This window comes from Meles meles, chromosome 1 (genome assembly GCF_922984935.1).
Source record: "Meles meles chromosome 1, mMelMel3.1 paternal haplotype, whole genome shotgun sequence".
In the NCBI taxonomy this organism is placed as follows: Eukaryota; Metazoa; Chordata; class Mammalia; order Carnivora; family Mustelidae; genus Meles; species Meles meles.
The window spans coordinates 109,777,658-109,796,381 of record NC_060066.1 but is presented as its reverse complement, the minus strand read 5'-3'; the positions used below and the strand labels follow the sequence as shown (position 1 = coordinate 109,796,381).

The 18,724-nt window shown below is 40.5% G+C and overlaps 2 protein-coding genes across 12 annotated transcripts in view; one reads left to right on the top strand and one right to left on the bottom strand.

Annotated features, from left to right (window-relative positions):
* Window positions 1–18,724, top strand: part of RPRD2 (regulation of nuclear pre-mRNA domain containing 2) — a 95,774-nt gene that overhangs the window by 4,890 nt on the left and 72,160 nt on the right. The window lies entirely within an intron of this gene.
* On the bottom strand, window positions 9,816–10,153 carry LOC123952747 (60S ribosomal protein L37a-like). The gene has a single exon (XM_046022220.1). The coding sequence runs from the start codon at window positions 10,149–10,151 to the stop codon at window positions 9,873–9,875; it is 279 nt and encodes a 92-aa protein (XP_045878176.1). The 5' UTR covers window positions 10,152–10,153; the 3' UTR covers window positions 9,816–9,872.

Genomic DNA, 18,724 nt, shown 5'->3' with positions numbered 1-18,724 from the left:
AGGTGGTCTGAGAATTTTTTGTTTTTGTTTTTTTTCTTTTGGTGGTTTGAGAATTTAAGTGAGTTTTTTAAGAAAGGCAGGATATAGAAAAATAGAATCATTTGTAGAGCAGAAAATCTGTTAAGAAGTCCCTTCAGCTATTTTTGATACAAACTAAATATTTTACACCCCACCCCGGACCTTGTACTGATTAACCCACTTCTTAGTTATCAACTTAATGGCCAGTCTTTTTTTCTTCTGCCTCCCCTTACTTTTTACCCCTTCTACCTCATTTGAAGGAACTCTTAGTACAATCTGATATTTTTTTTTTCTATAAGAGAAACTATTACGTAAACATGGGCTAGCAAAAAAAAAATTCTCTTTTTACAGGATTAAATTGTTGGAGAGAGTTTGCAAAGTGCAGTTACTGTTTTGATTTGTGGCAGTGGTTTCTCAGTTTGGTACTCACGGATCCTTAGCTGGACTATGAAGATGGTGATAATTTTATAGCTAACTTTTATCAAGTGCTTACTATGTGCCAGGTACCTTCCCAGGTATTTTGCACATTTTAATTCATTCAGTCCTCACAGATCTTTTTTTTTTTTTTTTTTAGATTTTATTTATTTATTTGACAGACAGAGATCACAAGTGGGCAGAGAGGCAGGCAGAGAGTGGGGGGGACGCAGGTTCCCTGCTGAGCAGAGAGCCCATTGCAGGGCTCAGTCCCAGAACCCTGAGATCATGACCTGAGCTGAAGGCAGAGGCTTAACCCACTGAGCCATCCAGGTGCCCCCAGTCCTCATATATCTTTGAAGTAGGTATTGTTATGATCCCCATTTTATGGATGAGATAACAGAGACACTAAAAGATTGAGTAACTTGCTGATGGTTACAGAGGTATTAAGTGGTAGAGCCAGGATTCAATCCAGACATTCTGGATTTAGGGTGAACACTCTTCAGCACTATACTATACTGCTTTTCTGATTCATAAAATACTCTCTGCCATTCAGAAAACCTTTCATTACTTGCTTATTTATCCAAGATTAGGCTTTGTAGATTAACCAGAATGTTGAAATTTTAAATCTCTGTGGATGTTTTTCTTTTTGCTTTCTGTGGCAAATTTATTTTGTGTGGATTTTGAGTTCTGATAGGCATTTATGTTTTTGGCTGAAAACATGTTAACTGTGAAAGCTGACTACTAGATAAAAACCTCTAAATATGAGGTATATTTGGATAAAAGGTTTGTTTGTTTGTTTGTTTTAAGATATTATTTATGTATTTGTCAGAGAGGGAGAGAGCACAAGCAGGATGAGCGGCAAGGAGAGGGAGAAGCAAACTCCTCACCAAGCAAGGAGCCTGATGTGGGGCTCAATCCCAGGACTCTGGGATCATGACCTGAGCCAAAGGCGGACACTTAAGGACTGAGCCACCCAGGCATCTGCCTTTTTTTTTTTTTTTAAGTAATCTCTGCCCATTGTGGGGTTGAACTCAACGACCCCAAGGTCAAGAGTTTACTGAGGTGACTGACTGAGCCAGCCCGGTGCTCCATAAAAGAGTTTTCTTGACAAAAAGTTTGGGGCACAGTACTGGTCAGTGGGGAGTGAAGTCTGCTATCGTGTATTTGATATTACGCAAATCTAAGGGTCTGGGACCATTTCTGCAGCTTTGGCTTCTGAAATGTACTTTTTGGGCACAGATTTTAAAATTTTTATTTTTTAAAATAATAGAGGTTGGGGTGCTGAGTGGTTCAGTCAGTTAAGCATCTGCCTTAGGCTCAGGTCATGATCTGGGGGATCCTGGGGTTGAGTCCTGCATGGGACTCCCTGCAAAGCAGGGAGTCTGCTCCTCCTCCCTCTTCCTCTGCCTCTCCCCCTGCTCACACACATGCTCTCTCTCTCTCTTTTTTTTTTTTTTTTTTTTTTTTAAGATTTTATTTATTTGTCAGAGAGAGAGGGAGTGAGGGACCACAGGCAGACAGAGTGGCAGGCAGAGTCAGGGAGGAGCAGGCTCCCCGCTGAGCAAGGAGCCCCATGTGGGACTGGATCCCAGGACGCTGGGATCATGACCTGAGCCGAAGGCAGCTGCTTAACCAACTGAGCCACCCAGGCGTCCCTGCTCTCTCTCTCTTAATAAATAAATAAAATCTTTAAAAACAACAACAGAGGTCAACCACAGATGTAGATCTCCAGCAATAAAAGCAGTATCTTAAGTGCCAGATACTTAGCAAATTAGGTTTCCTACCTAATAATACCTATACCGACCTATTAAGTCACAGGTAATAGTTGTAAGTATCTGTGATGTGATCCAAAAGCCTGAAAACAAAAAGCAAACACAAAAGCCTAAAAACAGCTGGTGTAGTTAACTGTTTATTCTCTTTGAAATCCATCCTTGGTAGCAAATATGTAGGCTAGACATGTGGAATATATAACAATACTGCCGTAGGCATAAAGCTTTATAATTACATATCACATGTATACAAATGAGTAATACAGGTGGACTAGAGAACAGATTCTAACTTTGAGTATGAAGATGCATTTTGCTTATAAGTCCCTAGTTTACATTCGGTTTTTTAACAACTATTTGCTGTATACCTGTTGTACCAAGGCCTGGGGATATAGCACGTGGACCAAATGGAGAAAAATTTTTGCCCTCTTGGAGCTTATACTCCAGTGAGGTGAGACAACAAGCAAAATAAGTAAAATATTAAATATATTTGAAGGTAAAAGTATTAGAAGTGCTGTAGGGAAATATAGAGTGTTATAGGGGTTTGCAGTTTTTTTTTTTTAAGATTTTATTTATTTATTTGACAGAGAGAGAGATCACAAGTAGGCAGAGAAGCAGGCAGAGAAAGAGGAGGAAGCAGGCCCCCTGCGGAGCAGAGAGCCTGATGCGGGGCTTGATCCCAGGACCCTGAGATCATGACCTGAGCCGAAGGCAGCAGCCCAATCCACTGAGCCACCCAGGCGCCCCAGTTTGTTTGTTTTTTTTAAAGATTTTATCCATCCACTTGACAGAAAGAGAAAGAGAGTGCACAAGCAGGGGCAACATCAGGCAGAGGGAGAAGGAGGCTTCCCACAGAACAGGGAGCTCAACGTAGGACTTGATCCTGGGACTCCTGGATCATGACCTGAGCCTCAGATGCCCAACTAACTGAGCCACCCAGGTGCTCACGGGGTTGCAGTTTTAAATTAGGTTATAAGAGACGGCCTCACTGGGAAGGTGACATTTGAGCATGGAGATGAGTTATTGCAATATAGATAAATAAGAGTGTGAGGAGAGAATGTTCCAACACAAAGTGAAAAGAAAAATACAAAGGTCCTGAGGGTAGAATGTGCCTGGAAAGTTTAAGGAAGGGCAAGAAAGCTTTTGTGGTTGGAAAGGAATAGGTACAGTGAGGTTTGGCAGATGATCTCAGAGATTATGGTGGGTGATGGGAGGAGAGGCATATCACAATGTCTTATAGGTGTCAGAAGGACTTTTTTTTTTTTTAGATTTTATTTATTTATTTGAGAGAAAGAGAATGAGAAGTGGGAGGGTCAGAGGGAGAAGCAGACTCCCTGCAGAGCAGGGAACCCAATGCGGGACTGGATCTGGGGACTCCAGGATCATGACCTGAGCCGAAGGCAGTTGCCCAACCAACTGAGCCACACAGGTGTCCCTCAGAATGACTTTCTTTGGCTTTCATTCTAAATTAGATGGAGAGCTATTTGAGCAGAGGAATGACATGAACTGAATTTTTTTTTTTTTTTTTTTTTTTTTTTTAAGTGAGCTCTAGGCCCAGTGTGGGACTTGAACTTGTGATGCTGAGATCGAGAGTCACATGCTTGGTGGACTGAGCCAGGGAAACCATCCCATGATTTATGTTTTTAAAAGGTCATTCTGCAGGGCACCTGGCTTAGTTGGTTAAGTGTCTGCCTTTGGCTTAGGTTGTGATCCCAGGGTCCTGGGATCTGTCGCCGCATTGGGCTCTCTCCTTAGCCGGGAGTCTGCTTCTCCCTCTGTGCTGTCTCTCTCAAATAAATAAAAAACCTAAAAAAAAAAAAAAAAAAAAGGTCATTCTGGTTGTTGTAGAAACAGGGATACCAGTTACGTGGCTGTTGTAGTAATACTGGAGTAAGGTGTTGGTAGTTTGGACCAGGTTGTGGCCTGTGGAAGTGATAAGTAATTTAATTCTGGATCTATTTTGAATGTAGGTCTAACTGAATTTCTAGATGGATTAAACATGGGCTAAGAGAAGAAAGTGATCCAGAATGACTCGTTTTTTGCTGGACTAGGAAGAGTTGATATTTATTAATATGGGGAAGGCATTAAGTGGAGCAGATTTGGGGAAGATCAGAATTTTAGTTTTAAATGTTAGGTTTGTGTTGTCCATATTTTAAAATATCTTTATTGAGATATAATTCACAAATATAAGATTCATTCATTTAAACTGTACAATTCAGTTGTTTTAGTACATTCACAGAATTGTGCAACAGTCACTACAGGGTGTCTGTTTAGTGTATAGATTGTCTTTGGAGCCACAGAGATTGAGCTACATGGGAGTTAAGTATAAATAGAGAAGGAAGTATAGGAAGAGTACTAAGTGTGGATAGGGAAGAGGTCCAGAGAGAAAGCTCTGGGGCAGTCAGTATTTGAGATATTTCTTTCTGCTTATTTGATCTAATGTGTTCTTGGCTTAGGTTCTTTTTGAGGTTCAAGGTAAACTATCTCAGCTCTCCAAAGAAGTAATCTATTTTGAGCTCTTGAATGTCTCTACTCTTGGTTTAGACTAAATGGCACTTCTGGATTAGTTAGGCAGTATCTTAATTACCAATTATAAAATTATTGCATAATGATTCTTTCCCTCCCTTTTGGATGCTTAGGTCACTTTTTCTAAATTCATAGAGATGTAGGTAATATTTTCCATGTTTCCTGACAGTGTTTTAAAACATGAACTACCTAATTATGACATATCATTACTATGATGGCATGTACTAAATGAGCTTTTTCACTTGGATTGTGAGACTTTACAATCAGTCATTATGTTTTTCATTTAGCTGTGTTGTCTCTCAAATGCAGAAGAGTGATACTATAAACATGGCCGTAGGTGGGTTTGAAGCATTATATATGACATAATTTTGTTATACATTCCATAGTAAGCTAAATGTTAAAGTATGTAGCAAGTAAACATTCCTATAACTAAAAGTGTGAAACAGTATTGACAAACTTCAAATGGTTCTTTGGTATGGAAAGGAAAATTTCATTGGCAGTGGAAAAATACTAATTAAAATTTTCTCAGATAGGTCACACCAAAATTATAGTTTTGTCTGCAGAGAAGGAGTGAGTGTATGTATATGTATAACTTCTTTTTTCTTTTAAAGATTTTATTTATTTATTTAAAGATTTTATTTGTTTATTTGAGAGAGTGAGCAAGAGAGGGAGAAGGAGAAGCAGACTCCCAGCTCAGCAGGGAGCGTAATGCAGGGCTGGATCCCAGGACCCCAGGACCACTGAGCCAAAGGCAACCGCTTAACCAACTGAGCTACGCATTTATTTATTTATTTACTTACTTACTTATTTACTTATTTAAGAGAGAGTGAGAGAGAGCCTGCGCAAGCACACACAAGCTAGGGAGGAGCAGAGAATGACTGAGAGGGACAAGCAGACTCCCTGCTGAGCAGGGAGCTGGTGTGTGGACATGTGGCTCCATCCCAGGACCTGGTCATGACCTGAGCTGAAGTCAGTTAACCAACTGAGCTACCCAGATGCTCCTGTATGTGTATAATTTCTTAGGGAGTAGAGGGTTATTGATTTTATTTTTAGTGACTTGGCTTCCTGCTTTTCATAAACTAATAAATCATAGATGCATCCAAACTCCTTTTCTCCTAAGCTTTTTTCAGTCAGTTATGATATTTGTTTTAAAATTTCAAATGTCAGGGGCGCCTGGGTGGCTCAGTGGGTTAAGCCGCTGCCTTCGGCTCAGGTCATGATCTCGGGGTCCTGGGATCGAGTCCCGCATCGGGCTCTCTGCTCAGCAGGGAGCCTGCTTCCCTCTCTCTCTCTGTGCCTGCCTCTCTATCTACTTGTGATCTCTCTCTGTCAAATAAATAAATAAAATCTTTTAAAAAAATAAATAAATAAAATAAAATTTCAAATGTCAGAAAAGTAAGGATACAAAAAGTTTTTTAAGGTGTAGAAGGAGCTCAGAGACCCTAGTAAAATTACTCCAGAACTCAGTAGTGTTATACAAACCAGCTAGACTGAGTTTCTCATCTGTTTGTCAAGGAAACAAAAAGTAGTTGGTGTTTTGTGGTGCTTTCAGATCGCACTGCCTCCACAGATTTTAATTATAGAACATTGGAGAAATGCACATCTTGTGGAGAAAGTAATAGAACCGAGTTACTCTTTTTGGAAAAAGGCAACAATTCCATCTGTGCTTTGGAACATTGAAGTTTTTCTAACTAAGATAAAACAGTTAAAAAAAAACTAATTTTTATTCTTTTCTTACAAACATTGAAATAGAGTCTCTTTGATGAAAGAAATGAAGTGTTCAGTATTCCGGGTTTATTTTGTTTGTGGCCTTTATCTTTTCCTCCTCTCTTCTTCCTTCCACTTCACTCTCTAGTGGTTGGTTTCACTTACTTTCACTCTCTGGTTCTTTGGTACCCACTAGCCGAGAGTGTGTGTTTCTTTATTACCCTTTAGTAAAAGTTGCACTGTTACAAGGGAAAAGATCTTTTAATGTTAGGAATTGTAGCTAAACATTTTTAGAAATATTTACTTGTGGTTTTTTTTTTTAAGATTTTATTTATTCATTTGAGAGAGAGAGATATATAGAGGGAGAGAGAGATTGAACAGGGAGAGAGGCAGCAGGAGAGGGAGAAGCAGGCTCCCCACCAAGCCAGGAGCCCAAGACCATGATCTGAGCTGAAGGCAGACGTTTAACCATCTGAGCCACCCAGGCTCCCCTATTTATCTGTTTAAGTTTATGTATTTAAGTAATCTCTACAACCAGCATGGAGCTCAAACTTAAACCCCGGGATCAAGAGTCACATGCTTCTCTGACTGAGCCAGCCAGGCACCCACCATTTTTTTATTTTAAAAAGACCAGAATGGGGGTGCCTGGGTGGCTCAGTGGGTTAAGCCTCTGCCTTTGGCTTAGGTCATGATCCCAGGGTCTCGAATCGAGCCCCGCATCGGGCTCTCTGCTAGGCAGGTAGCCTACTTCCTCCTCTCTCTCTCTCTCTCTCTGCCTGCCTCTCTGCCTACTTGTGATCTCTGTCAAATAAATAAATAAATAAATCTTAGGGGGGGAAAAAAAAAAGACCAGAATGGATCCTATATTGTTTTCAGGTTCCCTTACCAGGGTAATTTTAAAACTGTAGTAAATATGTTATTTTAGGGGCACCTGGGTGGCTCATTGAGTTAAAGTCTCTGCCTTCGGCTCAGGTCATGATCCCAGGATCCTGGGATGGAGCCCCGCATCAGGCTTTTGGCTCCCTGCTGAGCATGGAGCCTCCTTCACCCCACCCCCCTGCTTCTCTGCCTACTTGTAATCTCTGTCAAATAAATGAATAAAATCTAAAAAGAAAAAAATGTCTTTAAAAAAATGTGTTATTTTAAAATGATGAATTCTGTGTCCAGGGGGCAGGTACTTTTACTCAAATTATTAAAATTTACAGTGTGTCCCTATGTCCAAAGATAGAGAATTTAGAAAACAAAATCAGAAATACTGAGTACTTGCTCTGTGTAGAACTCTGTATTGGAGTTATAAGGAATTTAACTCTTAGTAACTTAGGAATTGAACAAAAATAACTCATTCTGGAAAGTAGTATGATAGTATGAGGTTTTTATATGCTGTAACAGTTGGAAGATTTTTTTATTTGTATTTTTTATTTATTTATTTATTTTTTTTTAAATTTATTTATTTGACAGGCAGAGATCACAAGTAGGCAGAGAGGCAGGCAGAGAGAGAGAGAGAGAGAGAGGAGGAAGCAGGCTCCCTGCTGAGCAGAGAGCCCGATTTGGGACTCGATCCCAGGACCCTGGGATCATGACCTGAGCCAAAGGCAGAGGGTTTAACCCACTGAGCCACCCAGGTGCCCCTACTGTGATGATTTGATACACGTATATATTGTAAAATAATTACCACAATAAGGTTAGTTAACATTTGTATCACCTCACAATTACCTTTTTGTTGTTTTATTTTTTATTTTTATTATTTTTTAAAGATTTTTCTGGTTTTATATTAGAGAGAATGCTCATGCACGCAGGCAGGTGTGGGGAGGAGCAGAGGGAGAGGGAAAGAATCTCCAGTAGACAGCACAGAGCCCAGTGCAGGGCTTGATCTGACGATTCTGTGATCGTGACCTGAGCCAAAACCAAAAGTCAGAACCCCAACTGAGTGAGCCACTCAGGCACCCCATTGGTTTTGTTTTGAGAGAAAGAGAGTGCATGAGCATGCGCAAGGCGGGTGAGCAAAGGGAGAGGGAAAGAATTTTAAGTAGGCTCCATACCCAGTGTGGAGCCCAAGTCGGGGCTTGAACTCAGTACCCTAAGATCAAGACCTGAGCTGAGATAAAGAATCAGTTGGTTGCTTAATCAGCTGAGCTGATCAGGTGCCTTACCTTTTTTGTTATTGTTGTTGTGAGAATATTTAAGATTTACTGTCTTAGCATCTTTCAAGTGTTGTTAGCTATAGTCTAAAGCTGTACATGAGATCCCCAGAATCTTACTCATCTTTTATTTTTTAAAATTTAAAATTTTTTTTTTAATTTTTTAAAAGATTCTATTTATTTGACAGAGAGAGAGAGCGAGCTCACAAGTAGGTAGAGAGGCAGGCAGAGAGATGGGGGAAGCAGGCTCCCGGCTGAGCAGAGAGCCCAATGCAGGGCTCGATCCCAGGACCCTGAGATTGTGACCTGAGCTGAAGGCAGAGGATTAACCCACTGAGCCCCCCAGGCACCCCATCTTATTCATCCTTTTTTTTTTTTTTAAGATTTTATTTATTTACTTGTCAGAGAGAGAGCGCACAGGCAGACAGAGTGACAGGCAGAGGCAGAAGGAGAAGCAGGCTCCCTGCCAAGCAAGGAGCCCCGATGTAGGACTCGTTCCTAGGATGCTGGGGCCATGATCTGATCCAAAGGCAGCCGCTTAACTGACTGAGCTACCCAGGCATCCCTTTTTCATCTTTTAATTGGAAGTTTGTACACTTTGACCAACATCTCCACATTTCTGCCACTCTCTAGCCCCTGGAAACCACCATTCTACTGTTTGTATGAGTTCATGTACCTGCGTATTTTCATGATTTCACAGAACTGTGAAGTTGAAGACAACTCATTAATTCATATGTAGAAATAAATTGAATATAGTTGCAGATGTGAGACCCTAGTTGTTTTTTCTTATTAAACCAGACATTAGATTTTCAAAAATGTAAAACAGTGCTACTTACCTCACAATGCTACTTAACCTTTACAAAGTAGCGTTTTAAAAATATTTTTATTTGAGAGAGAGAGAGAGGCCCTCTAGAATGTGTGCATGCAAGTGAGTGGGGGAAGGGGCAGAGGGAGAAAATCAAGTGGACTGCATGCTGATATGGCTTGACCTCATGGCCCATGAGATCATGACCTGAGCCGAAACCAAGAGTTAGAAGCTTAACTGAGCCACCTAGGCACCACAAAATGTAGTTATTTTTAGCAAAAATTGTATATAACATTAAATGTAATGGTTTTATTGCTGCTTTTAGTAAATTAGTGGATTTTTAGATTGCTTAGTTTTAATTTCTAATATACAGTAAATAACTAGTTTTAACTCACATAAACAAAAGCAGTTTGGGGTTTTTAATAATTTTTTTTTTTTTGTTACATAAATTAACCCATTTATTATAGGCTAGCAATGTTTCAAACGGTGGTGCTTCTACTGGTCTTTCAACTCCTTCAGTCTTCTGATGGCAGACTTTACTGTGACGGCAGAAGTGGTGTTGTAGGTCCAGGCGCCACCAGCGACGGTTTTCATGCAGGAGTCACAATGCCAGATCCCCACAGCTCGTCTTTTCATCTTGGTTTTGCCACAGAAGGAGCAAGTGTACTTGGCGTGCTGGCTTATCTCAATCTTCTTCACCATCTTCCTGAGGGAGGCACCATAACGGGTCCCGTATTTGCCCACGATTCCGACCTTCTTGGTGCGTTTAGCCATGTCGCCTCAAACTAGGTCTGAGCCCCGAGAGCGGGTTTTTAATAATTTTTAAGAGTGTAAAGGGATCCTGAAAGGTTTGAGAGCCACTGCTTTATAATACAGAGTGACCTTTATCCAGTTTCTGCAAGGTACATATCCATTGTCTCTCATCTGCATACTGCATATTGTTCATTGGCTTCCAGGCTTTCTCAATCATTTAATTATTATCATTATTTTAACTTGTGAGATCATACATTTGCCAACTTTTTATTTTGCCAAATAAGGATTTATAAGTACACTACAATTTATATTATTACTATGATTTTATAAATTACCACTTTATATGAAAAATTTGCCTTGATGTTCTTGTCTTTCAGGTCTTAGCTCAAATGTCTTCTTAAGAGGTTGACCCTTCACCGTAGCCAAGGGCCTACCCCTACATCCCCCTCTCCATCATTCTCCTATTACACCACCTTTTAAATTTTGTTTATAGTTTTTCTCATTACTGTATAAGATACTACTTACTGAGAGGCATGTGAGAGTGCTTGCATGCGTAGGGAGGGTGAGGGGCAGAGGGAGATAGAATCTTAAGCAGACTCTCTGCTGAGTGGGAGTCCCATGTGGAAGTTGATCTCAGGACGCTGAGATCACTATCCAAGTGAAAACAAGAGTTGGACACTTAACTGACTGCACTACCCAGGCACCCCTGTTGTCATTTTTAAATGCAGTTATGCTATGTTACCCTTTTTATATCATGTTTCATGCAAGCTTGTCTACTTAAGCTTTAAGTTCTTCCTGTTAATCTTACATACTGTAGGTGAAATTTTAAGGTTGATAATCCAAAGGAATGAATGTGAATTTTTTCATCCTTTCTTATTAATAATACTGAGTGCCCAAAGAATACATAATTAAGAAACTGTGTACCTATTTTGATTATTTCAAGCAGCTGTTCATATAAGAACATCTTATAGTTAAGAAACTTTCATGTTTTTATAGCTGTTGTGCTAACATGAAAGTGCATCTTAAGGAAGGGATTTTTTTTTTTTAAAGATTTTATTTATTTAACAGAGAGCACAAGTAGGGGGAGGCAGAAGCAAGCTCCCACTGAGTAGGGACCCTGATGCAGGGCGGATCCCAGGACCCTGGAATCATGACCTGAGCAGACTTGACTGAGCCACCCAGGCGCCCTCAAGGAAGGGATTTCAAAGGGACAGCAATATCTTTAGTGTTGGTAGATCTGGAAAAAAAAAAAAATAGCCTGTCGTGGGGCACATGACTCGAGCTCAGGATTGTGAGTTTGAGGCTCACACTGGGCATAGAGATTACGTAATAAATAACCTGTTGAGGGGCGCCTGGGTGGGTGGTTCAGTTCTTAGGCAGCTGCCTTCGGCCCAGGTCATGATCGCAGGGTACTGGGATTGAGCACTGCATCGGGCTCCCAGCCTGCTTTCCTTCTCCACTCCCTCTGCTTGTGTTCTTGATCGCTCATTCACTCTCTCTCTCTGTCAGATAAATAAATAAATAAATATAAATAAATAAATAAAATCTTAAAATTATCCTGTTGAAAACAAGGATTTCTTTCTTTCTTTCTTTTTTAGATTTTACTTCTTTATTTGAGAGATCACAAGTAGGCAGAGCAGCAGGCAGAGCAGAGAGATCACAAGCAGGCAGAGCAGCAGGCAGAGAGAGCGGGGGAAGCAGGCTCCCTGCTGAGTAGAGAACCCAATGCTGGGCTTGATCCCAGGACCCCGAGATCATGACCTGAGCTAAAGGTAGAGGCTTAACCCACTGAGCCACCCAGGTGCCCCCTATCTTTTTTTTTTTAATTTTTTTTTTTTTAAGCATTTTACCTATTTATTTGACAGAGGGAGAAAGATCACAAGTAGGCAGAGAGGCAGACAGAGAGAGAGGGGGAAGCAGGCTCCCTGCCAAGCAGAGAGCCCGATGCGGGGCTCGATCCCAGAACTCTGGGACCACGACCTGAGCCAAAGGCAGAGGCTCAACCCACTGAGCCACCCAGGCGCCCCCTTTTTTTTTTTTTTAAAAGATTTTATTTACCTTAAAAAAAAAAAGATTTTATGTATTTATTTGACAGCGAGAGAGCACAAGCAGAAGGAGTGGGAGATGGAGAAACAGGCTTCCCACTGAGCGGGGAGCCAGGTGTGGGGCTCAGTTCCAGGACCCTGGGATCTTGACCTGAGCCGAAGGCAACTGCTTAATGACCGAACCATCCAGGTGCCCTGAAAACAAGGAGTTTCTGTAAATTGAAGTTGGAGTAATAAAGACCAAATATTAGTCATATTTTTATTTAAATTTTTAAAATTTAAGTTCAAGATTTTTTTTTTTTTAAAGATTTTATTTATTTATTTGACAGAGATCACAAGTAGGCAGAGAGGCAGGCAGAGAGAGAGGGGGAAGCAGGCTCCCTGCTGAGCAGAGAGCCCAATGCGGGGCTCGATCCCAGGACTCTGGGATCATGACCTGAGCCAAAGGCAGAGGCTTAACCCACTGAGCCACCCAGGTGCCCCTAAGTTCAAGATTTTTTAAAAAAGAATTTCATATCAAGACAACATTTTGGAGGATCAGTTTCACTTCATTTTATAAGACTTGTAAAATGCAATAATAGAAAAATGAAGTTTTTTGGGGCACCTGGGTGGCTCAGTGGGTTAATATAATACAAAATTATAAAGTATAAAAGTATAGTATTAGTATAATTCTGTTTTATTTTTTATTTATTTTATTTTATTATTTTTTTTTAAGATTTTATTTATTTGACAGAGATCACAATAGGCAGAGAGACAGAGAGAGAGGAGGAAGCAGGATCCCTGCTGAGCAGAGAGCCTGATGCGGGGCTCGATCCCAGTACCTTGGGATCATGACCTGAGCCGAAGGCAGAGGCTTTAAACCACTGAGCCACACAGGCGCCCCTATTTATTTTATTTCTTATTTTTATTTTTTTAATTTTTTAATTTTTTTAAAGAGTTTATTTATTTATTTGACAGAGATCACAAGTAGGCAGAGAGAGAGAAGCAGGATCCCCGCTGAGCAGAGAGCCTGATGTGGGGCTCAATCCCAGGACCCTGGGATCATGACCTGAGCCGAAGGCAGAGGCTTTAACCCACTGAGCCACCCAGGTGCCCCTTTATTTTATTTTTTAAAAGGTTTTATTTATTCATTTGACAGAGAGAGAGAACACAAGCAGGGGGGAGGGACAGAGGGAGAAGCAGGCTCCATGCTGAGCAGGGAGCCTGACACAGGGCTCGATCCCAGGATCCCGGGATCATGACCCAAGCCAAAGGCAGGTACCTTACGATGGGCCACCCAGGCACCCCTAATTCTGGGTTTTATTAAAGGTTTTATGTTTTTATTTTTTAAAAAGATTTTCTTTATTTACTTGAGAGACAGTGAGCAAGAGAGCATGAATGGGATGAGAGGGAGAGGGAGAAGCAGACTCCCAGCTGAGCAGGGAGCCCAACATGGGACTCAGTCCTGGGACTCCAGGATGATGACCTGAGCTGAAGGCAGATGCCTAACTAACTGAGCCACCCAGGTGCCCCTTTTAAAGCTTTTAGAATTCAGAAATTGAAATCAGATCAGTGAAGCAGGGAATTTAATATAGTTCAGATTTTAAAAATTATCATTAAAGCACAAAGTAAAAATATGAATTTATAAAGTATTAAATATAGTTAATCTTCTAATGTAAATCATTAGCTGCTCCTGGCTTTGGTTTTTTCCTTTTCTTTGCTTTTTTCTTTTAACTATGGTCTTTTTGTCTGAGACACCCTTATAATTGCCATGTGTGATATAGCTGGTTGGATTGGACTTATGTATCTTTTTTTTTGCCAGATTTAACTCCCCTGACTAGTATTTTGAAAACCATCTGTCTCTGTTCAGTTCAAAATTGCTGAAGTTTTGATTTTTTTTTTTTCTTTGCCAACCTGGGAAAGATTGCCTTAGTGGAGGTCTAAATCCTTTCTTTCCCCAAGGAGAGAGCCTTTGGGTTCTTACCCTCAGGTGCAGACTCACCTTGTAAGCAGGGGGGTGAGTGGAGGGGACTGAGGCAGGGGAGTTTCTTGAGCTGGGTAGTAAACAGGGTAAAGAGTTTGTGGTGAAAGTGAGAGGGATAGGGATAGGTGAGTAGGTGAATTGCTAAAGATAACCAAGAAAGACACATGGAGCTGCTTTTGTATAATGCCAACCAGAATGTTGTATTTTGTCATTTAAAAGAGCACAGTAAGCTATAATACCTGAAACTGATATTACAGTTATAAAAAATAATGTATTTGGAAGAAATGGAAGGAGGCCATTATGATAATGCAACAAATGACCAAGATTTGAATTAGTATAGTGGTAGTGGGGAAGGCAGAAAAGATCTAAGACGTATTTAGAATGGGAATTTGATAGAACTGGATGACCAGTTGGATGTCGGGGATAAGAGGAAAGCTTGGAAGACAGATTCTATGGATTCTGTCCTGGGTGGCAGGGAATTTGTGAGGAAGAGAGATAATGAAAGCAGTCTTGAACATATGGAGTTGGAGTGTCTGGAGAACATCTGGGAAGAATTGTTTGGTAGACAATTAGCATATAGATGGTACTTATCATCCTAATATTGGCTAATAGTTACTGACAGTTATGGACTTGATGTTGTCCTAGGAATTTTACATGTATTATGTCATGTAATCTTGACAACAACCTTTGCATGGGTAGGTACTATTACTGCCCCTTGTAATGGGGAAAGCGGTGTTTGGGGAGGGTCATGCAGTTGGAAATGGGGCTGGGTTTTGAAACTGGCTCTGACTCAGTAAAGATATTCATAACCATTATATTTGTATTTGGGAGGGAGCTTTGAACTAGAGATGTAGACTTGAGAATTGTAAATATATTGGTAGTGCTAATGGATGAACACTTCAAGGAACAGAGTTTGAGAAGAGAATAGGGCCAATGAAGAACTTGGGAAACACCACTTTCAGAGGTTAGCAGAAGGAAGGTGTCCTAAGTAGATGAGATCAGAACAAAGTGATTTTTTAGAAACTAAGGAAAACAATTTGCCAGAGGAATTTTGGTGGGGCAGTTTCTGAGAGGGAGCATGATTATATTTGGCAGAAGTGTAAATAGAAGGACTTCTGGTGATATGACATTAGATTTTTCAGAATCCTTTCACCAAAAAAACAAAAAACTAAAACTAAATCCTACAGAAATTACAACAAATACAGTTTTTTAAAATAAACTTTTAACTTAATTTTATTTATTTATTTTTTTAAAGATTTTATTTATTTATTTGACAGACAGAGATCACAAGCAGGCAGAGAGGCAGGCAGAGAGAGAGGAGGAAGCAGCCTCCCTGCCCGATGCGGGGCTCGATCCCAGGACCCTGGGATCATGACCTGAACTGAAGACAGAGGCTTTAACCCACTGAGCCACCCATGTGCCCCCTTAATGTTATTTTTTTAAAAAGGTTTTATTTATTTGAGAGAAAAGTAATTTCCCAGAATATAATGCTGAGAAATAAGTTGATAAGAATGATAATGAATCTAACATATGTGTGATTGAAGTCCCAGAGGAGTAAATGGAGAGTAGGTGATATTTGAAGAAATAATGGCTTAGAAATCTGAGGAATTAGTGAAAGATTGTGAAAGATGGGAATGTACAAGAAGCAGAATGTATATGAAGGAGGTTAAACAAAGTGAAATCTATAATTGCACATGTTATGGTTAAACTGAAGAATACAGGGGCGCCTGGGTGACTCAGTGGGTTAATAAGCCTCAGCCTTCAGCTCAAGTCATGATCCCAGTGTCCTGGGATGGAGCCCCCCATCTGGCTGTCTGCTCAGCAGGGAACCTGTTTCCTCCTCTCTCTCTGCCTGCCTCCCTGCCTACTTGTGATCTTTGTCTGTCAAGTAAATAAATCTTAAAAAAAAAACTGAAGAATACCAAAGACAAAGAGAAGCCCTTAAAAATAGCTAGAGAGAACAAATAAATAGCTTGCAAAGGAATGACGATAAGATTGATAGCAACAGTGAAAGCCAGACATAAGAATAAAATGGAACAGTGGAAGCAATAGTAGAAGAAGACATAAGAATAAAATTTTCAAAGGCAAGGAGAAAATAACTATCAATCTTGAATTGTATACTTAGCAAAGCTGTATTTTTTAAGAGTAAGGGTAAAATGATGATATTTTCAGAAAGACAAAAGTTGGAAACCAAAAAATCTTCACTTTGGGACCTTCTAAAGGATATATACTTAAAGAAGCAGAAAAATAATCCCAGGAAGGTTTGAGAGAGAAAATGCAACGCTGAACAAATAAATTGGTAACCATGAGAGTAAATCTAAATGAACATTATCTGTATAAAATAATGTTTAATATGTGGAGTTGTTTTTTTTTTTTTTTTTTAAGATTTTCTTTATTTGAGAGAGCATGAGAGAAGAGAAAGAAGGTCAGAGGGAGAAGCAGACTCCCCAAGGAGCTAGGAGCCTGACACGGAACTCGATCCTGGAAGTCCGGGATCATGACCTGAGCCAAAGGCAGTCGCTCAACCAACTGAGCCACCCAGGTGCCCCAGTGTGGAGTTTTTTTTAAGAAAGTCAAAACTAAAATACTGGATAGCATAGACCAAGCAGAAGTCGACTTGGGATAAAAGTATTCTCAAATCCTTGTATCTTTTAAGGGGTGTGTGTGTGTGTATGTGTGTGTATGGTAGGTTTTAAAAGGATCCTTCAGGGACACCTGGGTGGCTCAGTCAGTTAAGCATCCCACTCTTGATTTAATCTCAGGTCTTCATGTCAGGGTTGTGAGTTCAAGACCCGTGTTGGGCTCCATGCTAGGTGTGGAGCCTACTTAGAAAAAAACAAACAAACAAGGGGTAGCTGGGTGGCTCAGTCAGTTAAACGTGACTTCAGTTGGGGTCATGATTTCTGGTTCCTGGGATTGAACCCCACGTTATTAGACTCCCTGCTCAGCGGGGAGTCTGCTTTGTCCTTCCTCTCCATCACCCTCTGCTCCCTCCCCCTACCTTTGTCAAGATTGATCAAGGGGATAAAAAAAAGGAAGCACAAATAGACAATATTAGGAGTGGAAAAAGGGGCATGCTTACAGATAATATAGAAATTTAAAAATTACATGAACAACTTTGTGACAGTAAGCATGAAACCGCTGATGAAATGAACAGATTTCCTTTTTAAAAAATTAATAGTGATCCAAGAATTAAAAATTTTGAATAGTTAAAAAAAAAAAATTTGAATAGTACTATGAGTACTAATCAGTTTGCATCAGTAGTTTATAAAATCTTCCTATGAAGAAAATATCAGGCTCATGGAAACAGAATCATGGGCCAAAAAAAGAGAAGTTGCTCAAAGATGAATGAGATGATATAAAAAAGATGTAAGAGCTGGCTTGAAGGGGATTTTACTGGCTAAGTGTGGGGCCAGTTTGAATATCAAAAAGAATAATGATGGTAGTGAATGCTGCAAAAAATCCCTTAGTCTGTAATTGCGTTCATTTAAAGAAAAGAGACTAAGGAAGGGGCAAAAAAAGGGAAATTCTTCACTATAGATGAATGTCAACTAGTAAGTTGCATGTTTCTTGTATGCTCAATATTAAGTGACTTAAATAATTCTTCTCCTTCTCTTCTTTCTCCTCCTCCTCCCCCTCCTCCTCCTTTCCCTCCTTCCACTTCCCCTCTCCCTCCTCCTCCTCCTCCTCCTCCTCTCTCACTCCTCCTCCTCCCCCTCCTCCTTCCCCTTCTTCTCCTCCTCCTACTAATAAATAGTGAATCGAGGTGAGAAAGTAGAGAGATATCTGACCATTGTAGTAGACTCTTAGTTTCAAATACTTAATTGGGAAAGGAAGGTAAGAACTGAGAAGGTAGTTGCAATAGATTATGTACTTAAGGGAGGGTTCTTTTCTTTTTCCTTTTTTTTTTTTTTTAAGATTTTATTTATTTATTTGACAGAGATCACAAGTAGGCAGAGAGGCGGGCGGAGAGAGAGGGAGAAGCACGCTCCCCGCTGAGCAGAGAGCCGGATGCGTGTCTTGATCCCAGGACCCCAGGATCACGACCCGAGCCAAAGGCAGAGGCTTAACCCACTGAGCCACCCAGGCACCCCTCAGGTTTTCTACTTCTTTTTTTTTTTTTTTTTTTAAAGATTTTATTTACCCATTTGGGAAAGAGAGAGAGCATGAGAGGAGAGAGGTCAGAGGGAGAAGCAGACTCCCTGCCGAGCAGGGAGCCCGATACAGGACTCGATCCCGGGATTGCGGGATCATGACTTGAGCCGAAGGCAGTCGCCCAACCAACTGAGCCACCCAGGTGCCCCAGGTTTTCTACTTCTTGAGCCAAGAGGGTTAATATTTTCACAGACACTTTTTCCATTTCTTCTAGGCTTTCAAAATTATTACCTTTTAAGATTTTGTTTATTTATTTATTTATTTATTTAGTGTTTTTTTTTTTTAAAGATTTTATTTTATTTATTTGACAGAGAGAGAGAGATCACAAGTAGGCAGAGAGGCAGGCAGAGAGAGAGGAGGAAGCAGGCTCCCCGCGGAGCAGAGAGCCCGATGCGGGGCTGGATCCCAGGACCCTGAGATCATGACCTGAG